Source organism: Chiroxiphia lanceolata, chromosome 3 (assembly GCF_009829145.1).
Source record: "Chiroxiphia lanceolata isolate bChiLan1 chromosome 3, bChiLan1.pri, whole genome shotgun sequence".
Lineage (NCBI taxonomy): Eukaryota > Metazoa > Chordata > Aves > Passeriformes > Pipridae > Chiroxiphia > Chiroxiphia lanceolata.
This window is the reverse complement of record NC_045639.1, coordinates 96,036,694-96,062,230: the sequence shown is the minus strand read 5'-3', so window position 1 is coordinate 96,062,230 and position 25,537 is coordinate 96,036,694. Positions and strand designations below refer to the sequence as shown.

General features: G+C 37.7%; 1 protein-coding gene across 15 annotated transcripts in view; it reads left to right on the top strand.

The window, feature by feature from the left end:
• The window catches only part of DLGAP2 (DLG associated protein 2), a 455,535-nt gene that overhangs the window by 330,718 nt on the left and 99,280 nt on the right, over positions 1–25,537 (top strand). For 7 of the 15 annotated variants that reach the window (XM_032681606.1, XM_032681595.1, XM_032681593.1 and 4 more), the window contains one exon: positions 21,134–21,199. The exons of 5 other annotated variants lie outside the window; for them this stretch is intronic. In XM_032681606.1, the coding sequence (XP_032537497.1) occupies positions 21,134–21,199 (66 nt within the window). Of the gene's footprint in view, positions 1–21,133; positions 21,227–25,537 lie in introns of all 15 variants that reach the window. 3 more of the 15 variants (XM_032681592.1, XM_032681591.1, XM_032681594.1) reach the window with 1 other exon arrangement.

The window sequence follows — 25,537 nt, the reverse complement described above, 5'->3', positions numbered from 1 at the left end:
GCATAACAAGTATCCATTAGAAATGGCGGAGATCTGTTCATCTCCCTGCAGCATTCTGATCCCACACCACTGCTGGCAACACTTTAGAACATTGTTTTTTTTGCTAGAGGCTCAGGCAAAAAACACACAGCTGACCAGTCTAACAATTTATCCCCATACCTGACTACATATCCGAGCCGGGGGGGGGGGGGGGGGTGTTCCTGGGCATTGTTTAATTTATTAGTGTACTTATAGCTTGTAGATAGTACTTCATCTGTATATCTTGCAGGCGTTTCCTTTGAATCCATCATGATCCGGCTGGACTGGAAGACTGTTACAATACTGTGAATAAAATAAAGCAGTTTGGTTTCAGATGAAGAAAAAAATCCACAAACACCAATCCAAGAAATCAAGAAAAGATGTTGATGTTGCTTTGTTTCCACCTATCTTCCACAGCTTATGATAACTCACTTGTTGGTACAATGATGCAACATTTCTCAGGATTTTCTAGTAATGCACAGAGAAGTGGCATGGGAAGGTGAATGGTGCCATAGAAACAGAATTTAGACATCACCTTGAGCAGGATGGTAGCGTAGTGTAGGACTAACAAAAGCATATATAATAATGTTAAATATAGTCTAAATGTGAGTGATTTTTACATGGAAATAGAAGATAACTCAATAAATTTATGTTTACCCATTTTCCAGCCCCCCCCCCCCCCCCCAAAATCTGTCTCACAGGACAGTGAGATATGAGATTGTTATTCTACAGTGCCATGCCTACTGACTTTCAGAGGTAATGAGTATATTTTGATATTGTATTTGAATACATTCTCAAGTCACATTTCTTTTCATCGTTTTTACAGTTAGCTTGAAGTGTGCTGGAAATCTCTCATCATCTACTTCAGTGCAAACTTAAATTATGACAGCAGATAAAAAAACAAGAGAACTCAAATGGTCCTATTTGAGGCAAACAGCCTAGTCCAAGGAAAACCACTAGCTTTTGTAATAAAATATGGATTAGGTGAATAGCAATGCTTTTTAATACTTATGTTACCAGCTTCTCTTAAAATTACTTCAATTTAGAAGAAAAGTAGGTTGTTTTCCTTGTTTCATTCTTTTGTTTGCTTTCATGTTACCTTTTTCTCCAAGTGTTGCTGAAGTGTTGCACTTACCAACAGATTTTGGCATCTGTGTGCTGAATCTAGTCTTTATGTTGCAATGTCATTACTGGGAGCATCTCTCTGCATGTTTGAGATTCTCCATCTAGCTATTCTGGTCTATAAATTGCAACATTTTGGTGAAATAAAATTCTATATTATGAATTTCCCTAATCATTTTGAATGACCTGTCACAGTATGCTAGGATGCCTGGAATGGATGCTTTAGGATCTAGGACATGAAAATGAAGCCATTTTGTAACTAGCAGTTGCTTGGTATTTTATAACCTTCATATTTGCAATCATTGTATTTATGAGACTGCAAGCTGGAGAGGGGCAAACGGAGATCAGGGGAGGTGTAAGGGCATGAACTGTCTCAGTGTGTGGGAGCAGCTGCTGCTGTGGGAGCTGTCCGGGCAATGAGCAGCAGTAGCGAACAGGTGGACGGACACACAGCCCTTCCATGAGCATTGCACATTCCATCCCACTCCATTCCACTTCATCTCAGCACTGCTTTCAGTGGACCCATTGCAGCCACTTTGTCAAGGAAGACCTGAATAAACTTAGAAATAGAAACTTATGAGTTGTCTGAAGAGTATAGCTGTATTTCGTGCTACAGAGATTGAGTAGCTGAGTCTCACTTACTCAAGGTTCCAAATCAAACCAGCAGCAAAACCAATAAATTCGGTAATCACAGCCTTCCCTCATTTGCCCAGATGTTACCACTTCACCATTCTTTTCCCTTTTTTCGTTTTTCTTTTTTTTTCCTCAGAAATTTAACTACAGTTGTGAATTTTAATTCATCTCATTTTGAAAGGCCAGGGCATGAGAGCCTCGACATGCACTGGAAAGCATGGCCAGTGGTATTACCTTGTCTCTTGAAAATTGAGACTAGAATATTGAATTCAGTTTTGTGTATTAAATGAAATATTTATCACAAGAAATTTAGGGAAAAGGATGTTGAAAGGTCAAATTTTCCATTATGGTCTAGCACAGAAAGGACAGCAGAGATCTTCAGAGAATAGCTGCGGTAAAAATACTACTTTATTCTTAACCTTGCCCTGCAGACTCTTCATTTATTTCAGCAAACTGCATCCTATTGCTATTCAGACCCTTAGTTCCATTGACATTCACCTGCAAGAGCAATGTTTCACAATTTCTGCTTGTTGTTTTTCCTTTCATTAATTCTTCCAGACTTTAGATGTGCTTTTTCTGCATTCTCAAATGCATTTCTGTGAAAGTGAGATCTTTGCAAAGGGAATTATGTAGCCTTTTCCACTCTCTGATTAATTGTAAACAGATGTTTTCCTTTTAAAAAATGTGTGAATCTTCCCCTCATTCCCACCTGATAAACGTTAAAACTTTTTCTGAAACTTTTAGGTGACCTCTCTGCAGCCTGAGATGGCTAGGAAAAAACCTGGAAAATATCTTTTGCAGCTTTCTAGTTGCTCAACCATACATAACTTGAGCCTTCAAGTTTTTTAAGTGTTTCAAACTTTCAGTCAGTGCTGTGTTTGACTGCTGTCCATCCTTTCTTTGCATTTGGTCATTGTCATCAACTCATATTTGGTTTTAAAAATGAAAGAACCTCTTCATGAAGGAAGAGATCTTTTATCATGAGTTTCTTTTCTAGCAACTAAAGCAATGTTCTCCTTCTCTTGGGTTTCCCTTTGCATATTTCTATACCTTACAGGGTATGATTAACCTTTTTTTTTATTATTTTATTTTTCCTTTAAGGCCTTGTAGTTTGACTTGTTCATGTTACTTTTATCCACAGAGAGCTAACACCTCAAGTCTGGCATCTGGTCCTTTTTGCACAAAACAAAATAAATGTAGAAAATCATCTCCCTGTTACAAACATATCACTCTCCAAATAGAAGAGAGAGAATGGAGGTGGTGTGTACTGCAAATATGCCATCATCAGAAAAGGAAAGAAGAAGCTGGTCAAAAGAGGGTCAGAAAGCAAAAGAAAAGTCCCAGGTTTTTTAGTACGGTGCAGTCTGCATGAATCATGAAGAAGAGTTATCAATTACAATGCTAGAATAGTAAGGAAAAGAGAGCACTAAAATGAAGAAATGACAAAGGGAAATCGATAAAGAAGGCCTGTGAATTGAGCACATTTAATCTCATTTAGATTTTAATTTTGATGCACAGTGATGGAAAGTTGGATGTAAAAATTTTGTTATAACAGAAGTAGGCCCTAAGTAAGTAGTGACTCAGATTAAGGGGTATTCTGAAACCTACTCTGAGATCTAAGAAAGCAGCAATAGCAAAGACTTATTATTTGTCAGTGAGTCATTTCTAATGCAGAATATTATCTCCCTAAGGTATTTTTTCATGGACTTAGTTACTTGGAAAACAATTTAAGCAAAGTTTAAATTTTGAAAAGCTGGCTTCAAGGATTGTTTTGTTTTTCTCACAAAGTTGGCTTTGCCTAGAAAAAGCAAGACATTTGGCACATCTGAATACAGAGGTCTCAGGACTCCAGTCATGTAGTAAGCTAAATTCTATTTTTATTGCTAATGGTTGAAAGCAGAAAAACAAAAAGCAAGTGTTAGAACTTTGGAACCCACACAGAGTCACCAAAATTCACATTAATTCAGCAAGGAGAAACTGTTGCGAACTGAAAAATATGACAGGGTCATTTTGGCCAAATGTGGGTTTTTTGTATGCCAGTTACAATGTTGATACTAAAAGATACCTGAAACTTAAAACTAATGAGGAAAAAAAAAACAATTCCCTGTAAGTTTTTAAAAGTTACTTTTTAACTTTCAGATTTTTCATCAGATTTAACTGATTTTGAGTTGGAAAGTCCTTCCAATTGTCTTCAGTTAGACTTTTAATAATTTAGAGGTAAGGTTGATATCTAGTGTTTAAGTAGCCATCTAGACACATAAAATGAAACACAGAAGACCCTGTGTCCCTTAGATCAGATTAGGTTCAGTTACATGTACTTCTTTCATGTCCCATGTACCTTAGTGTCCATTTGTATTTAGTTCTTTACCCTGGTGAAGGCGATAGACAGCACCACATTCTTCTGTGGTACAGTGATATTATTATTTAGAGGAAAGAGGTAAACTGATGTCTCGCATAAGCACTGAGTTACCATCATCAGATTCTGTTAATAGCTAAGGAAATGCTAAAACTTCTTTGGTTCTTAGACTTATACTAGTTCCTTTTAAAAGACATCCTTACTTGTATTCAGCATTATTCTCCACCTTCTTTTTCTATGAATACCCTTTTACGTTTCCTTTCAGACAAACTCTGATTTGTTTTGTTTTTCGGAAGTTGCAGGTTTTTTCCTTTTTCTCACACAATACATTTTTTACACAAGTAAAATCTACCTAGGAATTACAGTTCACTTCATGAAGGATATTGTAATTCTTTTTAATTCTAGTTCAGCATAAAACGCTCCGAATTTTAAATTTTTCAGTTAGAAAAATTCTACCAGATTGGGTATTTCCTGTTCCAAACCTGTCTCAGAGCTGCAAACCCTGCTTTGCTCCGTCTCTGGGCTGCAGCCACACTCCTAAAGAACAGAGGAAAGGACCCAAGAGAAGATGAATTTGTTGCTGAATTCTGGTGAAGCTTTGTTGAGATCAAAATATCTTCATCAAACATCTTGACTCCAGGGAACAGGAGCCAGAAAATGCTGCCTATTTTCTGATCAGCACTGGTGTTAAAAAGATTCCTTTTGGTTTTGCCATGAAGACTTGGCTTTTTGAAAGTGCTTCATTGGTATGAACTATTTCTTTTTCATCTGCTCATGAACTGTCTTTTACCTCATGTGCTCATATGTTTAAATGCCAGGGAATGTTAATTACTTACAATTTAATAAGACAATTAATTAAGGCACAGCATAAGTACAAAGTCAGAATGCCTGTTGCTTTTCTCAGCAGACAATTGATAGCTTTGAAATACTAACAAAAGCCAAGCTTTAGACATACAAGGCTATTATAGGACCTATTATTTAATGTAGAGGTGAGTTATGGGCACATACTGAAAAAAAATTATCTTCATATAGAAACCACCAAGAATAATCTGGAGCCATAAGAAAAACAATAGATATTTTTTAAAAATCTAAGAAGGAAGCTAAGGAAGTGGTACATGAAGTGAAATCTCAGCAATAAAGTAGTCTGGACATGTAATCAGGATGATGAAAGATCCTCCCAAATATCTTCTGAGAGATTACTCCCCTTTTTTTTTTCCTTCATGTCCATGGAAAATGGAGAAGATTGAGTAAAATATAGAATTTATTAATGTGATTTACCAACAATAGGAGAAATATATTGTTGGCTAAAAATGTTTGGACTAGTAGTGGGAAGGACAAAAAAATTCAGTAGTTGTGAGAAAGACTCTTAAGATCAGAGAGACAGTAACAGTGTAATATATAACCTACAGTGGAACATTTTAAACATTTCAGACAGGAAGGATTCTAGTAATCTGTTTTAAATGTGATGTTCCTGCTTAGTATACTGGGTAAAGATTTTTTAAGTTTGCACTTGGCAAGAAGGCAATAGGTTTCTACCACTATATCTGTAAAATTTATATCTGATAATCTGATGAATCATGATGTAAGGAAGTTTTATTTTTCAGCCTGATGTTTTCCTTTCTATAGATGTATCATGTTCCTCCTAATTATGGTCAAATGGAAAGAAGAAAGGCAAGAAGAGTAGAAAGATCCAGAGGGAAGCATAAGTGGCTGCTTGTAGAAGTTTCACAGATAGTCTTCCACAGAGTTTACAACACATGACATAATAAAAACCACAGAATAAAAAAAAATTATGGCACATTTATAAATTACAGACTGAAACATTGAAATTACTTTTATTCTTGTTTTCACATGTTCTGTTTAGTTTTAGATGAATCTCCAGGGGAAATCTGATTCTTTTAAATGAAAATAAATATATATGCCAATTAATGATGGCTTTTGGATTCAATATATATAGACAGTGCAGTCCTAAATTGCCACTGCATTAGCATGTCCATTTATTTAATATTAATAGTAGGTTAGTGAGTTCATTTCCAGAAGTTCTTATGTGTATATTGTCACAATATTTACTCGACAGTTACATGAATCATCACCTATGCATGTATTGTCCTACCTATGGTGCCCAAATGTTTGTTTCTTTATGGGTTTTATTAACTTTTCTAATGCCATTTCCTATCCTTGGAGCCATTAGTTTTTATTAAAAAAAAAGAAAAAAAAACAAACAAAAAAGAAAAACAAACAAAACCCAAACAAACAAAAAAAGGAAAAACAAACAAAAAACAACTACAACAAAACCAAAACAACCAACCAAACAAAAAAACAAGGGTGAAAAATTCTATGACTGCAAGCATTTCTAGGCTACATCAAGGTGTCCTAACTTTCATTTGACAGCCTTACTGTCCCAGATTGTGCACTTACTTCATGAGCTATTTTCCATAATAACAATTATTCTACTAAGTATTAGAATTACTGATGCTATCAAATTACTAGCAGTAACCAGTAGAGTAAGTCTAGTATTAAATACTTCTTTCATTACTTATACATGAAATCTAGCATTGTAGCACTAGGAAACCATGCCCTGATCAATGCATGCATATAGAGGTGCTGTAAATTTATGCTACTAGTATTGATAATCTGTAATCTCAAAATGAGCAAATAAGGGGAGAAATTAATACAACACACAGATTGAGCAATGATTTACAGATATGGTATTAGCTCTGTGTCTGGGAGTTTTTTAACGAAGTTTTTCTTGTTATTTACAACTTTTCATTGGAATTTTGAGAAGAAGAGAGATGTTGCCAACTGAGTATCCAAACAAATGAAAACAACTGTGAATATTTTAGAACATCTTGGGTCTACTGGTTTCATGTGTGCACAACACCAGTAGCATAACTTAATGAATGGTGAAGCAATCCCTGTCATGCTGTTGTGGATAACATTATCCATGGACATATGTATCCTGCCATCAAGTGTGACTTCCATTAATTAGTTCAGCAGATCGGTTGATGTAGTTAGCTTCAGTACTGATGGCAACAAAGCTGCCTTTGTTCAGGCTTCAGTGAAGGTTTAACCAGGATTCTTGGTATTCTTGGTGGCTGAAGCCTAAGTTGCTATTGCTTAGCAACTGATGATTTCTAATGAGATTAAAGTTACATGTACTGTAATCATTCTTAATAGAAAGGCATATGATCTCAAGGGAGTGTGTGTATGTGTGTGAGAACAGAGGGCTGAAGATGGATCTAAGCACACATCAACATGTGAGAGATGGAAAACTACTGGAGTGAGCTTGATAGCATAGGAGGCCCTGCTTTCACTATCTCGATGATGTAGTAAAATTCAGGGTGATGGAGGGGGGATTTGAGCATAATATTGCATCTTTTTGTACCAGTGAAAGCATTACACGAAAATATGTCATGTTCTATTTCTTTCAGAGGTGTCAGTTTTTAGTCACTGATAATTCCCTTTTTATCCATAAATCAGAAAACTTTACGTGAAGTTTTGTGGAGAAAAAAACCCTTCTCCCTCCCTTTTGTGGAATGAGCTTTTGTGGAATTGTTAAGGTTGTAAGATCATCAAGTCCAACTGTCCATTGAGTCCACCATTTGGGTGATGCAAATGATGGTAATTTCAAAGTAAGTGTGGAGGATATTCAAACAGGTCTTATTTTGTGGATTGAACATTTGAATGGAAAACACCTTTTCAATATCACAGAACTTACAAGGATTGCAGGTTTTCATGACTGCGACAAAACTAGGTGGTGGCCTGATCCCAGTAAGCAGCCAAAACACCACCCAGCTGCTTGCTCACTCCCTTTCCTACGGGACAGAAAGAAAATAGAAGGAATGTGAGAAGACTTATGGACCAAGATAATGACAGTTAATAAAGGAAGTAGCAGGTGTACATGTCACCAAAGAAAACAGAGGAATTCATCCACTACTTCCCATCACAAGGCAAGTGTGTAGCCACTCACTGGAAAGAAGGGACTCAGCACCCAAAGTGATGACTTGGGAAGACAAATGCCATAACCACAAACATCCCTCCTTCCTCCTCCTCCTCTATGCGGGCTGACATGAAGAAAGCAAGCTTCATCCCAGCCAGACCCAGCAGAAACTGAAACTTTCTGTTTGCTTTTTCCTTTTTGTTTTTTTTTCTTTTTTTACTGGATGGGTTAAGAGGTGTATGACCACTAGTGGCAATATGAGAAACTCAAACACATTTTTCTGCTTTTTTTATTCTACTTGACATTATTTGACTTTTGGCATGGTGAATCAGCCTCCCTCTGTCTTAACAAATGTTTAACCATTTAAATTAATTTAAATAGCTCCAAAAAACCCCCAAACTAGACAAGATCAAGGCCAGAACATCAAGATACTTTGAATGCTTGATCAATGTGAGGGTCTTGGTTTCTAACCCCAAACCTGACCCAGATAAAGTAACAGCTGACAGCTGATTCTCCTATGCTGAATCATTGTCAAAATTAGCAAGTTCTTCCAAGGCAGATTTACATTTCTCTTTGACTGGAAGAGGAAACCTTCATCAAAGCAGAAACATTTCTGCAAATAAATTTAGGTCTCGATGAGTTTATATTTTCTAAGAATAGGAAAAAAAATGGAAAAAAAAAAAAGAGAAGGAAAAACAACACCAACAAAAACCCCAACAACAACCCCCTTCCCCACAAAAGTACTTATCCATCAAGGAGTAAGTCATGAAAACACTCCCTAGGAAATCCAAAAGGATGGGATGCATAAATAAGGCATGCTTACATGTTGCATTTTAAATAAGAGACTGCAGTAATGAGTACAATACAGAGCATAGCCATCAGTGCTACCATAGGCGATTATCTGCACTGATGTGATGGGAGATGATTCCACATATAAGAACTGAGGGTGTAGCAGTCAACTTTAACCCATTAAATGCTTTCAGTACTGGAAACTGATGACTAGAAAGTCATTGATATATGCTGCCTGTCAGGATAGCATCTTTTTGCTTATTTGGTTTTAGCTGCCCTTTTCACACAGTCATTTTCTTCCTGCCACCTGTAAATGCATGGTGTGTATTCAGTGCCTTTGCCATTTTCCTTTGGACTGACTCCAAATAAAATTTAACCAATGGAAGGTCTTTTATGAACAGACTGCATAATTCAACTCAAATTAGCTTTTTGCTCAGAGGCCAGAGAATGAATACAAAAAGTTATATTACTTTCAAAATAAAGTCATTAGTAATCATTAAAGTAGCAGCCAAATGCAGACAGCATTACAGCTGCATTAAAAAAATGGAAGTGGAAGTCAAACATTACTACTAATCACTGCCATTGTCCGGAAAGAGCAGAAATTAAGCACTGATTTAAATTCATTTTAAATCCCATTACTGAGAGACCAAATTGCTAAAATTGTGGAGGCCTTACTCATGGATTTCTATAGAACAAAACCAGCTTTGCATTCTGAAACACTCGCAAATGTTCTTAAGAGATACCAGAATGACAGCCTAGAAACTATATCCAGTTGCATGGGTGAATAATGGGCATGTGGAGGAAAGATTCCCAGTACTGTCTTGCTGACATGACTTGACTCTGATGGGGTGAAAAGTTGACAGGTTATTTTATTCTCCTTGCCCTTTCATTCTGAGACAACAAAGGAGAGATGAAAGTTTTGTCTTGATGGACACCTCTCCTGTGGGAATTGACAGAGTTCGGTAATTCATTTTCAACCAAGGAGTTTGTCACTACCAGTCTGGGCTTGATTTGAACATTGCATCAGAAATTAAAATCTCAATATTCCATTTACAGCTTCTGGACTTTCTGATGACCCCATTTATGACCCTATTTATGGGCTTGAATAAACAAAGATATGGAGAAGCAAAATGGCACAAACAGTAATCATTTATTTTCCGTTTGTAATGTGAGCTTTGAAGACCCTTACACAAGCCTTTCTCCTCCTTCTGCTGAAAATGTAGCCATGGTTGAAATAACGGAACTATATGTAACATCCCAGCAAGTGTTTATGGATGTCCTAAACAGTTACTAGAGTCAGATGGTGAAAAAAATGGATTGCAATTGAAAGATACTGTTTTCAAGGTACTGAAACTGCACAACTGTAAATTAAATGGTATGTTAGCTTCCTATATATTTTGTGTCTGTGATTGCCAGATCAAAATGAAGGCTCTGCCACACCACTGTGTTGCAGAAGTTTAGTAAATCATCATGTGTCATCTGAGCCTTGGTAACTGAACTTATTTACACCGTTATACTGTTGGCAGATATGATCTAATTCCAGGTACTTTTACCCCCAGGCAGATGGATAGTTACACCAGCAGAGCTGATATTCTTAAGCACATTAAACCATCCAAATCTGATCAAGCATCTAAGCTAATATTATTAAACCCTTTTTTTGTTGATTTTTTCAGCTGTGTGAGTTCTTCCAAAGAGCAAGCTGGATGTATTCCTGATCACGGATTGTTGCCAGGGCAGGAAAAGGCCGGGCCAACATCTGTCCAAAGCACCTTTAGTGTGTTGCAGTACAGGAGAATAAAGAGTCCATGTGCATAATGTCAATGACCTGGGCTCTGGGTGGGTATTTGCCCACATACAAACCTCAATGAGACATTCTTGTAGTGAACAAGGTCTGGAAAGTATTTTACTTTGTGGCTCAAGGAGGATTAGCAGCACTTAAGTGTGGAAGAATTTAGGTTGTTCCCCTCCCAGTGTAGCAGCTACAAACATAACTGCAGCTAGCAAAGTGATCTGAACAAATACCATCCTTGCTGAGAGCAAATATTTGTATTCAGTTTCTCAGTTCCTTTTGAAGTAATCTTGACAGTCTGGCTTAATGTCATTTTGCTTTAGGCCCTCATTGAGGACCTGAGGTGAAGAGCCTGGCAATCCAGCACTTCCCTTAGTCCCTGGACATATGGCCTCGACAGTGATCAGTCTAGAGCTGCCCACTTCTCCCCATTAACAGTAGAAGACAAGGGTGCACAGGGTCCCGGATGCTTCAGTGAAAAGCCTATCCTTGAGAAATGAAATGAAAATTTAATCGTTTTTGGGGACATCAGTCTAGCAAACTTGAGGATTAGGAACTGGCCAAGCATCTGTACACCTTTTGCAGCATCCTAAATATTGATTCTGTCCACCCCACAATACACAGCTTATAATTTTGCTTTCCAGTTTCACTGGCCACACACAGAATTGATTCTCCCTCAACTTCATTTCTGCTTGCGTCAGAAGGAAAATCCAAATAACCCAGCAGCTGCACAGGTTGTAGTTGAATGTCGCAACCAACAAACAGAAAGGTCCACCTCAGCCCCATTGTAACTGGTTTTAAAATGTAATGAGTCACTGAGGCTGTGTATCCTAAGCAATCACAGAAATATCTGCTATATATTCCACAGTTTTTAAAGCAACCGGAGAGAACCCAAAGAGGGTTGCACCCACTGTGCAGAGTGCTAAACAAATGCATTAGTAGGAAAGCTCTCCGTGGTGAGGTAGTTGGCAGAAACCTTTCCTTTGTAAAGTACAACCTTCCTGAAACTGAGACTGTTTATGGGTCAGTTCAAAGCAAATTCCTTCTTAAAGTAAAAATGCAGGGGAAAGAGATTTCTAAGTGTCGAAGCATCCTATTTTTACATTTTTAGAAGTTTGATTTTTCTAGCTTGAACATGGGCTACTTCAGATATCTTTTAACTTGTGAAAAAGGCCAAAACTGCACAAAATTAATTTGAAAATATAGATGTTTCTTTCACTTTAGATTCTCCCTTAACAATTTCATTAATTTTAGGTTATTTCTAATGTGTGCTTTTATAATTTATAGTTGAAAATTGCTGGGGGAAGGGCGAAAAGTTTATTCGGTCTTTCCAATTATTTGCAGTCCTTCTAAAGACCTTGTGGTTTAAATACTTCAGTGGAGCAGCTAGTTGGGAGTAGACATGCATGCACAAAATCCTCAGGTGAGCTTCAGCCTGTGATATATTACTTGCACCTCAATAGGCTGGAAGAAGAGGAGGAATAAAAAGAAAGGAAAGACTGGTGAGGGAGAGTTAAAAGGAAGAAGAAGAAAAATAAAGCAGATCTATGAAGGAGATGGAAGAGAGAAGCATATGAGACAAGGGAAAGATGAGAAAGATGAAAGGAAGCAGATGAGCGAGCAAGTCTTGTGTCGCAATTGCATGGGAGGGGGAAGGGAGAGGAACTAATGACCAATCACTGGAAAATGCATTAAATTTGAGGGGTGAATCTGAGCATAACTTCAGCACCATCCACGGGATGATGAAAACAGGGCAAAGAAAGGAGGCATCCTGATCCATCACTCTTTACCTGCTACAGCTGCTCCAGACCCATGATTCTTTCTAGGAAGAAACCTTGTTGTGATTATTGCTATTTTTGAGAGAGAAAAATGGCTCATTTATTAGGTACTGCATTTCATATCTGCTTAAATCCCCAAAAGGAAGCTACATATTATATATCAAATAATCGTATTTGCTAAATAAGAAATTCTACCAGCTGTCAATCATACCACCCCAGTATTTAGGTGTTCACAGAAATCCTCACTGAGATCTTCACAAATTGACTTGTGTAGGAATGAAACCCATAGGCATCATGTTTCCAGTTATATAGAACTTCATCATCTAATGTCAAAAGGCTTTATTGGGGGGGATTCAAGACTGCAGCTACTAAAGCTAATTTCCATTTTCAGTGGAATTGCTGGCTTTGCACTCACATCCCATTGGGGTCAAAGGGTTTTCATGCTAAATGTCTCCTACCGTGGTAGATCAGTGTAACAAATGCAGTTGCTCTGTAATGTTAAAATATCTTATTTATTGAACATTTGAAAGACGGGAACACTGCTCAGACCTTTTACCCCATAAAACAAATTGGTAAAATCAGAATGCCATGACCCACTAGTAATAATTGTATATCTGGTTGTGGTTTTTACCAAAAAATAAAGTAAAATACAATGTGAGCATATCTAGTTTTAACCCGAAAGTGGAAAGGTTACAAAATCCATGTTCTTTTAAACATAGTTTAATATTAGAGAGCTCAGTAATTTTTAAGGAGAGTCTTAAAGAAATGCTTTTCCTCAAAATGAATTTGAAATATGTTGAAAACTAAAGGTTTTTCTGGGGTATCCAGAAGTCTTGGGTTTGTAGAATAAGGATCCTGATTCACAATAATAAGATAATATATTTTTAATATTCCTACTTTTTAATATAGAATATTTTAAATTCCTCTCACAAATCCTGAAAAGCAATAAAAAGTAAATAGCTCAATTAGGGGCTTGACACAGTCATTCAGCTGTGAAAAATCCAGGAAGAAAGGGCTTTTAGAAATTTCTTAGACTCTTTGAAGCATGTCATGGAGAGCCATGTCTGAACACGATGTCTTGTCACTGACTTACTCTTTTTTGGCTTGCAGTCACTTGATAATTCTGTTATGGAGAGGTAGAGTTATTTAACTGAATTAGTCATTTAAATTCTAGAATGACTGAAAAGTGACTCTGCTTTAAGACTCCACGGCATTATCTAACACATTTTTCCATTTATTGCTTGAAGTGGGACAGGGAAGAGGAACTTGCAGACTTTGGGGTAAAAAGGATAAGGTTCCTCCGAAAGATTTCCAAGAAGCAAAATGTCCCTGGCTGGCTCGGACAAGGCTTCTGTGGGGAACCAATGCCTTTCAGGGTGATCACCACAATAGTGCTAAGGCAACCCGTGTTTTGTGGATAATTTTCATCTGCCAACAGCTGGGATGCAGGAGTTAGTATGCCAAGACCAATATGATCCCTGACAGCTTCAGTGGTCCCCTGCAATGTACTTTATTTTATTCTTTTTCTAAGACAGTACATGAGGGACACAGTCATCTCCTTGTCCCCGATTTACTGGGCTGTGTGCCTGGCTACTCCCTCTGACAGCTGATGCCTGGTTTCATAGTCCTGCTGTCTGAAACTATGCTGTAAAAAAGTGGACAGGGTGACTGAAAGCAAGAGATCAGAGATTCCTTAGTCCTGCTCTTCAAGGGGTGGGGAGGGTTGTTGAGTTTATTAGTCTTGGTAGTAACCTAGGGATTCTTCAATATTTATTAGTATAATATATATGAAAAATATGTTTGTGTTTGGAAAGCGAAACAAATTATCTCTCTTGGGCACAATTTAATATGACTAATGAATTCTCTAAGTTATGAAAGGGCAGATGAAAATATTAGAAAATAAAATAGAAGGAAAAAGCAGAGAACCACATCATACCACAGGAAAAAGCCATACTGTAAAGCCAATTGAATTTCTGGCCTCTGTGTCTGAAAGTGGCATAGCAGAGTAACAAAAATGTACAGAGAAGAATGAGAAGAATGATGAAAGATTTAGAACAGCTTTGCCACAATAAAATACTAAACAGATTGCTTCCTTGGTTTGGAAAAGGAAGGGATAAGGAAGGGATATGGTAGATGTCTACACAATTATAAATTATATAGACATAGTGCATAGGGTTCAACGATCCATTATTTTTCACAACCGAGGAATAGAGGCACCTAATTTAATTATCAGGCATCTTGATAAACAAACAAAAAGGAAATTCTTTTTCAAATAAAGCATAATTAAATTGTGAGGTGCATTGGCACAGGATGCAGTAGAGGCTATCAGTATAAATGGGCTCAGAGAAGATTAGATAAATCCATAGAGGATAAATCCATTGATGACTATTAAAAATTATGGTCTAGACTAAATTTCTGTCTCAGGAAGTCCCTTAAGTGCTGATCGCAGGAAGCTGGAAAAGTATTGTAGGCAATCTACGTATTTGCCCTGTTTCCAGCAACATCCATTTTGGGCCAGTGCTGGAGCCAGCATACCAGGATGAGCAGATCTTTGCTGGACTCATCAGCAACACTTGTGTGTCTGTATGTCTGTGTGTGTGTGAGAAAAGCAAGAACAAAAAAAGAGAGTCTGCGATGAGAAAAGCAAAAGCAACTTAATTAAACAATGACTTCCTCTTACTGTTAATACTTTTTGCACAGGCCCCTTGCAAAGGAAACCTCGATAACCTTAAATCTGATACTATCATCTTTAATATTTATTTCAATCAGAGTTTTCCCTACCTGGCTGTGTATTTGTTGCTTCTCAGCATGCTATCAGAACAATGCATGAGAATATTGTATTGACAATACTGCCACCTGGCCTACGTCTGTCATGTCATGGCCAGGCTTCACGAATGAAGATTTGGGAAGGGCACTACCCACGTTTGTTACAAGCACGTTAGTGGCTAAAAAGGCCAATATGAGACAGGTATGTCCAGTTGCAAAAGGCACAGCAGAAATACTCCTTAGGTGGTATATTCTGCAAGGCACAATTCTTTCTGCATTGTCTTTTCTCCTCAAGAGTGATCCCGTGTGCTTTCTCAAAAGCATCAGCAGTGTTATAGATGGTGTGTCTCCAGGCCTCCCGATTTGAGGCCAGAGTAGACCAGTTATGATGATCAGTATGGCCAAGGCTGAGATGTTGTTTCAGGGAGTCCTTGTATCTTTTCTTCGGGGCTCCTCTCTTGCGGCAGCTGGTGGCAAGTTCACCATAAAGCAGGATCTTAGGGAGGTGGTGGTCCTTCATCCTGGAGACGTGTCCTGCCCAACGCAGCTGCGTTCTCAGCAACATGGCCTCAATACTTGTGACTGCTGCTTGTTCTAGAACAGATGTATTGGTCACATAATCTGACCAGTGAATGTTTAGGATTGTACGGAGACAGCGTTGATGGAAGTGTTCTAGGAGACGCAGGTGGTGGCGGTAGATGACCCATGATTCAGAACCATATAAGAGAGTAGACAGCACTATGGCTCTAGTAAATTAAACAGTGCCAGAAAAAAGGCACAACAAATAGGAATTTGATTATTTGTAATAGTAGTCAGCGAGGTCCCTGTCTTAGTTTTAAGCTTGGCCAACTAATTTTCGCTGTCCCAAATAATTCCCAGGGGATTAGCATGGGCAAGGGACCATTCCTCATCACAGTTTGAATGAAGCCAACCTGTTCTTGAAGATATGGCTAGACCACAACAGTTGGCATCATGAGAGAAGGAGCCTTCACCATGTCTAATTTACTATATAGATGTTATAATATTGATTGGATGTAACTTTTTGAGGATTAGATGAGGAAGTTTATAGGTTTGCCAAAGATGATTTTGGCTGCTTGAGGAAGATCTAAACCAATCCAATTAGCTATCTCCCAGGAGGGATTAGGGATCCATAACAGGTCACAGCCATGCAGGCATTTGGTTATTTCCCTTAGGTCAGGACCAGCCTTGTGACAATTATGTCTGTTCTCATGACATAACCAGAACAGACTGGGGATATCTTTGGCTAGAGTCAAAGACCACCTGCAAGAAAAGCTTTAATTGCATGGCAGCCTAGTGGACTTTGAGGTACAGGAGATATCTCTTCTAGATCTCTAAGTATGTCTAGTCTGGGAGCGGTGATTTTGTTTTCTCATATCATGGAGTGATATGGTGAGTGGCCTGTATTCATACTCTGTACACATTCTATGATCTGTAATTATATGATCAAATGAAATTGCAGCTGCAGCTTAATTCAGATATTTTAAGGCCCGTATTTTCTTTCATCTGTTGTCAGACAATATAGCAGGCACTATAAGACAAAACTAAAAAACAACAGCTACCACAGGGAGCTTGCAGGTTGAAGGAAATGTACATATAGAAAAAAAGTTGGTGTGTGTGGTCCAGTGTGGGCTAATAATAACTAAATTAAATTCCATTGAACTGAGAAGTTCAATAGCAGTTCTAGTCAGTCTTGCTCTTATATTGTGATGGAGAAGGCAGATAATTGATTGTAAGTCTTGCTGATATGAACCTTTTAAAGTATGTGAGCAACAAGTCCACTGAGAATAGGGCCTATTTTGTGGATGGATAGGTTATGGAAGAAGTACAGTTAAGAGATGGAAACAGCATGCCTGGTTATTAAGGATAGAATGAATGCATAAAAAATGAGGGCCAACATAAAGTCATATCTTGGTGCAAGACTTTGCAGGTGAAGAAACAGAATTTAAACTGATATGTCATGTCAGATAGTAGATTGACAGGTTAAAATTGAGATGATAAAATCTGAAGGATGGGCAAAGTGATTATTCATCCCTGCCACAGAGCACACCTTTGCCCATATTTGGCCCATACCAACTGGTGCTTCCCTAGATAATGTCTCCTCACCAGGGTATGGAACAGCACAAGCCAGGGCACAGTCCTAACAGACATTCAGCCTGTTCTGAGGACAAAAGCTGTGCCATGCCAGCTTGATCTTGGGTGCTGGCCTGTGTCATTTCCCACTGTGCATGTAGTAGCTTCAGGGCTGAATGAGCCGTCTGGATCTGTCAAGCTGGTTCCAACTCAGCAACGTCTCCTGACGTTTCCAAGCCTAAGTCTGGAGAACTTCAGCTGTGAAAGGTTCCTATCACAGTTTTGAGTGTCATCTGTACAGTGTTGCACTGGAATGCATGACAGATATATCACTTTTTTATAAAAGAAAATGAGATACTACATGTAAATGACAGTTTGTGCTTTCCTATGCAGATCACAGCATCATTTTACTATACATTCAACTTTCATGGAAGCCGACGTGTCTGCGCTTTTAGAACCTTTCATTTTTTGTCTCTGTTTTGAGAGCCCTTTTGAGACTTTTCCCACTATTTTTTAGTTTCAGTTTCAGAGGAATGTTCTTGCTTTCTGTTTAGACCAGTCTGTGATGCAGTAGTTTGTATATTGAGACGTGTTCCTTGTCTGTGATCTGTGTATTCCATACATTGTTTAAAAACTTTTATCGTAAATCATCCTATTTTCATAATCTCATCTTCGTTTGCAATTCATTGCCCATTGAAGCATTCCATGCTAAGAGTACCATTTCCTTCTATGTCCACTAGTGTAGAATGTTCTACTAGTAGGTAGCAAAGGGCAAGCTGAAATACCATGAATTTATGAGACAGAGAAGGTGAATGACATAAAATAAATGCACTCGTTCTATGACACGTGCATTTCAGAATGTGCCATAATTCTGTGACAATCTCCATGACTTCATTACTATGACATATGAAGGTTGCTGCTGTGCTCATGAATGAAGGACATGCTTTTAATTTCTGTGGTCAATAATAAAAATTATAATTTCTAGGAGAAATTTAAACTGAATAAACAAAGACCATGTATGTCTGTTTCTGAAGGAATAATACAAGTTTGAAGTAGGGTTCAACCTCATATGAAGATTATCTTTGTAATACTGCAAGAGCCACTGAGACTGTAGATTAATTATGCCTCGTAAGTGAAGAATACAAAAATTGAATGTCTTCAAGGACTGAAGGAACTGACAGTAGCCTTTTTAAAAGACAATATAAATAATGAAGTAGTGCTGTGAATAGGTAGTCATAAAATATAAAGAAATAAGAAGTCCTCATGCTTAGGAAGTAAACTAATCACTAAGAGCTGCTCATATCCCTCATACAGATTCATAAACTTAAGAAAATCACAAAGGAATTCTAAGTTCCTTTGAAATATTTGCAATTGACCCTATTCAAAACAGAATACAGCTTTTCTGCAGGAAGGAAATTCTATCTCTTTGTGCGCTCTATAGGCTCTTCTAGACAAAAGGCTCACTGACACTAACAAATGTATTCATGTAGGATAGCTACAAGAAAGAAATTAATTCTAATCCTAATTCTACTGTAAAATTGAGACAGAAAGAGATTAGTTGTATTGTCCAAATTTGCACAGGAATGTTTACAGCAAAGTCAGAATCTGACTTGTGGACCCCGTTGCATGACCTTTCCCTTTAATTTTGAAAAGGAATTTATTTTCTTCTTTTTTTTTTTTTCTCCAACTCTTCAGACCCACAAATGTTTAGTTTTGTTTAGCCTACTCCTAACATTTTAGTCTACTTTTGGGCAGAGCTTGTTATAGAATGCTAATTTCTTGCAAGGGAGAAATAACGATAACATACATAAATTCTGTAATTGTTTTTGAATATATGTGCATGATAGACCTTTGGAATAAATTTATAGCTTTTCAAAAATACAACACTACTCTTTCAATATTTTCAATATTTATTAACATCTAACATCTACTGAAGTTAGCATAAGATCTCCTAGTCATTTACAAGAATGTAAACAAACCTTCTGAATATTTTTGTTATAGCTTTTATTTGATTCCTTATTCCTTACTCCTGTGCAGCCACATTAGAGGACAGGCTTATGAGTTATACAATATAGGCGGATCATGTGAGCAAGGTCTCCATGGGAACTGCCTAATTTGTGCTTTTATTTAATTAGAGTTGTCCATTACCTTTCCAAATGAAGTTTAATTTAAATTCATGTGCCAGTCATTTTAAAAATTGTGTATGACTTTTTATCTGTCACTTACTGAGATCTCTTGAAGGCTGTATTTTATCAGAGTGAGTTTATTTAACAATTGAGTTTATAAACAAGATGTTTATTTGACAGCTATCCAACAGTCTTAACATCCTTGGGACTAATTCTCTATGCAGTATCTGTGCTATATTACCCATTGTTATCAATTATATATTCTTAACTTCAGGAATTGTTAAAATCTCAGAGTAATTGCTTGAGAGATCCATATGAGTACATTAACTCATTTTGCTTCCTGTGAGACAATTGGGGAAAAAAAAATCAAAGTACAAATAAAAAGTGTAACCAAGACCAAGAAATATGTAAAATGCATGTGTTTGTTAAATGGAGCATTGAAGTGGGAAAAACAGTGTGTCTATTGTAAGCTGCACAAAAAACCCCAGCTTGTCTGATAGAGAAATTGAGGTACTCTTAAGAAAAGTCTGAGTTGGTTCAAACTTTCATGATTGTCTGCCTGAGGGTATGATAACAAGAACTGATGCAAGTTATTTACAAGTCATCAGTCATCAGTTGTGCAAAAACTATGGTCTGCAATACCTGATTTTATCTTTCTCTGAAGAGCTGGTGGTTGAACTTACTGCGAGATGCTATGGACTGCTCCATAGCTCTTCTCAGGGGTCTGTGCTTGTAACACACACAGATGGAAAAAAAAAGAGTAAAGTAAAAGGCTGTATATACTAAATAATTTCCACATATTTGCTGGTGTTGACACCAGCAAATATGGAAATAGGGAAAAAACATAAAACTCATTAAAAATATAGCGTTGGGTAAATACATGAAACATGTCACTGTGATATTTTGTATCCTAATCTATATATTCTTAAACCAATCTTGCAATTTACAGAAGTGTTACTGACCCAATTTTCCATACGCAGCTCTGTTACAGAAATATCTAAACTAAGTGCCTGGTCCAAAGCTAGTTTGTATTCCAGCATGACAGGAGGGCAATGCAGAGGCAACAAACTGCAGCTCTGAAAGAGGTATAAGCAGGGTAGCTCAGAGCTGCACTCAAGCCATTTAAATGGTTTCTGCATTCATGCAGAATATACATATCACCTGCATTTAAGTACTTTTCCAGAATTACAGAAGTGATGTCTGGCATAAAAGAAAACATAACTGATAGAAGAAAGTCACCATCACATCATTGTCAGAGTTCACAATGGCAGAATTGAACTGATTGTGTATAAAAGGTAATAAAAGTGGCCTGAGAATCATAAGTGGAAAGTGCTAAAGGTGCAACTGGAAGGACTGACAATAAGGATTCTTCTGGAATAAATACATGAAGCTTAAAAGGCAGTAGAACTCAATGCAACTGAGAAAAGTTGAAAAGAACAATGTAAAAGACCTTATAAAAAAGACATTTATTAATATTATGACATTAGTGATTTGAAAATGTCTGGTAAAATTAAAAAATTAATAATAATAATTGATGAGCACTAGAACAACTGGCAAAGAGGGATAGATACTGCAGATAATAGCACCTCAGCAGCTTCACGTTATCTGAGATACTGAATGGTAATAGATATCACTGAGTGGATTTAAAAACTAGTGGAGAGTTTATGTCTGGATATAGAAAAATATCAGAGGTATTAAATAGCTACTTTGTTTCTGTCTTTTCAGAAGAAGAGGGTGGCGATCTGCTCAAGTCGGGCTTCAGTTTTCCAGGGACGCCAGAGGAGGAGCTAGGTACAGATACCATCTCTCAGATAACTGGTACTGCTTGAGCATCCAGAGGCTGGGCGCAGCCGCGGGGTGAGGCAGCAGGAGGCTGCTCTGCGGTACAGCCTCCCTTCAGCCACAGAGCCCACAGCAGGCATGGCACCACGTGGTGTCAATGAGAGTGGCCAAAAACCTCTCAGTAAAATCCTTCTGGGAATTTCTCACCTGCTCTATAAGGTTAGAGAATGAAAAGCAAAAAAAAACATCAGATTTGGGTAACACCCACAGAACCAAGAATTCAAAAGAAGAATTACCAACCTTACTTCTTTGTCTTTTTCTCTTTGTTTTACCCCTTAGATGGAGTTTTCAATGTTACCTTTTCAATTTGAAAAAGTAACAAAAGCAAGGAGAAATCAGAAAATCTTAAAGTCCACAAGTGAAATCTTGATACTTCTGTCTTACAAAGCTCCTAGTAAAATATCCCACTGGCTTCAGTTTTATACATTTAGATTGTGCAAAATTGTGTTTCTGTTCCTGTATTTTCATATTCAGATTCTCACTGGTTTATGTGAAATCCATCAAAATTTTGATTTTTGTGCAATTACTTTATGTGGATTTTTTTGGAAGAGAAATATGGAAAGTGATTTCTGTGTGTCTGCTAGTTAAAGCTCCCTTTATTCAGTGTGAGCTTACTTACATTTCAGAAGTCAGTATAATTTTTCTCTTTTTGTGCATATGCTTACGTTAATACATTGCAACAGTTTATTTTGTGTTATTAGGATATTGTTGTAGTTGACAAGAATACTATAAGCTCTCTCCCTGACTGTATTGTTGCACATTGCTAGGAAGATAAATCATAGTTGCTATATTAAGGAAAAGTACGCAAGCAGTTTGAACAAGGAGCATGAATTTAGGCAGGGGTTGTCATTATGTTTGAACAATCTCTTAGAACAGGATTTTCTAAAACAAGTAGTGTTGTCACTCAGTTACACTCAAATCAGGAAGTTCCATAAATGTTCAGTGTAAAAATATCTGTATTGGACTTAATATTCAAAAACAAGTGAAAAAAAACTACAGGTAAGTCCAGACCCAAAATTGGACAGAAGGAGATGTTAAGAAGAGACTGAAGAACCTTCAGGCAGTTTCTGCCTTAATCAAAACAGTGTAAGCAGGAAAATATGGTTAAACATGAGGTTTCCTAGGAATCTCACAAGTGGATCCTATGGAGGAGTCATGAAATAAGCAAATATCTCAGCCTTCTTGGATGTTTGGAGGTTTTTCGTCCTGCTGTCCCATTTCGTAGCACACAGAAAGGAGTTCAGATGGGTTAGAATCTCATCTAAGAGATGGAAAGTAATTCAGTAGTAGATGTCTAAACTGTAGATCTCTGGAGTTCCTTTAGAATCAATGAAGAGTGATAGACTTTTCCAGGACATAGCAGGTTTGGCCTACTTAAGAAGCTTAGTGTAGAGTGAGATAAATCATACCCTAGAAGTGTGTCAAAATTGTTCTCCTTCCCATTTGGTTGAGAAAGAACTGCAGGATTTCTGAAGCCAGAATAAATGATATATAAGTCAACAGTATTAAATGTCAGGTGTCTATAGGAGCAAGGGCCCTCATATAAAATAGGCAATAAAGATTGACACAAAGATATGTGCTAACTGATCAATCATACAGCACCCTAACTAAGAAGAAGATGGGGATTAGTCAGAAAGGAGAAACAGAAAAGCCAAAAACATAAAATCACAGCCAGACTACAAATAAATTAAGCTGCTTTCAAAAAATTTCAGCTATTTATGGCAAAAGGACTGAAAAAAACCATGCCAAAAACAAGGGCAAGGAACGATCTATCTTTGCTCCTCAATTATGTGTCCCTATTGGAATTCTCTGAAACTTAGTACCAAAGATCTCTAGATCATTCATAGAAAGAGGTGAGTGGCTTTAATATTTTCAGAAGACAATCCTGTCCTTCTGACTTAACTATCAAACTGTAGGTGGCCAAAACATGCGGATTAAATGTTATGACTGGGTTACTAAAATTATTAGAGAGATGCCACTGCCCAAATTAAGGCATGAGACCATATGCCCAAGGATAGTAAATGTGAGGTAGAGAAAGATAGAAAAGAATGGGAAAAAGAGGGCAGGGGGGGAGAGGAGAGAGACAGATTAAGTAGAAAAATATCACCACTCCGGGGATTATGACAGAAATCTTCTTCTGGTCTTCTCAGTGGTGAGGGTTCCAGTCTTGTCAAAGTGATAGTTGAAGCCTGGCTCCATCGAGGGAAATCCAAGATGGTGAGAGAAGCCCACAAAACAGAGTCCATAAGGGTTTATATTATGCTTAAGATAGGTGGAAATACCCCAGTACCTCCCCTGGGGCTGAGAGTTTCACACTGGATGATGTAGTACTGGATCACAGACATTTCAGGAGTTTTTGACACCTTCTAAGAGTTTACAGCTGCCTGTTACAAGCGCAGCTGAGCCAGTTATGGCCCATTGTGGCCCCATCAGCAGACATGAATGACTTCAGGCTTCATGTGAATGTCTGGTGCTTCCCCAGAAGGGAGTTATCACAGCTGAGTCACTCGTGTAAGGATTCGATTCACGGGTTTTGCCTCTCCTTATCTTGTTCAACACCCAGCTTGTAGCCTGATTGTTTGAGCCATTAGCATTCCAGTGTCTCACACTAGTGGATGGTTCTTCTTCTTAGACCTGGGATAACTGGACAGTAGTAACACCTTTATCTTATCTCAGGTTCCCATCACAGTTCAAATTAGTAGGCATATTCAGGGAGGGCTGGGCTTCAGTGAGCAGTTGCTTCTTTGCACAGTTTACTACAGTGAACTAAAGTCTTTCAGTGATTTTAACAACATTTAAGACATAAACCATTTCAGTGTCTCACACTGGATACCATTAGTAAAAACATATGATGTCCCATTCTCCCCTAGAGAAAATCACTGAAATTGATAAGGCTTTTATAAAAGTTGTTGGATAGTAAGTTAAATTCTGTGTAGACAAGCTCTGTAGTTATAGCTGTGCTAGTGTAATACAGCTCTACCAATGGATAGGATATATCTGTCTGTCCTTCTGTCTTTCCTCCAGTATTGTGTTCTGTCACTTGAAGATTTGAGTTCAAATCCATTAACTGAATGTAACATTAGTGAAAAAACTGCAAACTATTAGATATTTCTCAGTCTCCACTTTTTATTGCTGTTGCACAAGTATAAAGTTAAATATTCATTGAAGAGAAATCTGATTCTGGGTGAATACTGTAATCACTGAGCAATGGAAATGGGCTTGCTCTCTTTCTGTATATACATAAACCAATGACTACTTCATTATTTTCTATGAACAACCTCAATCTGAAGGATTGTTAGAGACCTCCATTCCAGAAGAAAACACAGAAAGGGCTTTCCCGGCAAAGTGAAATAGTTTCCCAAGTCAAAGCAGAGTCAAGATGATGTTCTTTAAGGTAGCTGTAACTGCAGGGCCATTCATTATTCTAAACTCTCATTGTCCCAAGGAGCTTCAAGTTATGATCTCTCTGGTACTGAAGAATTTCTGACTCAAAGCCTTTATTTGTAAAATGGGTTTAGTATTTCCTAGTGAGGTTTTAGGGCTTTGGTGGGGATTAATTAATATTTGCACAGTATCTCACCAGAGTGAAAATGCTGAATAGTCATTAAATAATATTATTAATAAAATGATCCGCTGCCTTAATTGGAAAAAGGTATCAAGGGATGGGACTGATCTCAATTCTTTTACGCCATTGATTCTATGAAAGACCTCATTAGATAAAACAGGCAGAAAAGCAATGGATTCCTTCAAAAAAATCTTACCCGAGTGTTCATGGTCTGTTCTTGAAAACAATGTTTTATAGCTTTTCCATTAACATTTATTTGTCAACAGAGTTCAGGGCGATAGGTATTATTGTTACAAGATTCACACACCAAAAATTTCAATTCTTTTCACTACTAATATATCAAATCAGCAACCTGATAAAGTGTAAGATAAACCATACGCAGATATTCTTCCCAAGAATGCCGAGGCAGTGGAATGATTAAAAAAGGTTTATTTCAGATGCAAGGACCACTTCCTAATGATGCTGCACACACCAGGCCCCCAGGGAAAAAAGGCAATGACCCACCTTCTCCAAGGCTTTCTGTATCTTCTCTCTCTTCTCCCCCACCCTCCCTGGCCTGAGGAGGCCTTGTACATGTCTGCATGTTATGTGTCTGCATACCAGGGAGAGAGAGAGTTTGCTCACAGCTTCTCTCTGCAACTTTCTCTGAAATGCAGAAGGAAGACAACAAACATCTAACCCCTTTGAGAAGGCATTTTACAGTCTTCCTAAGCAAAATCAAG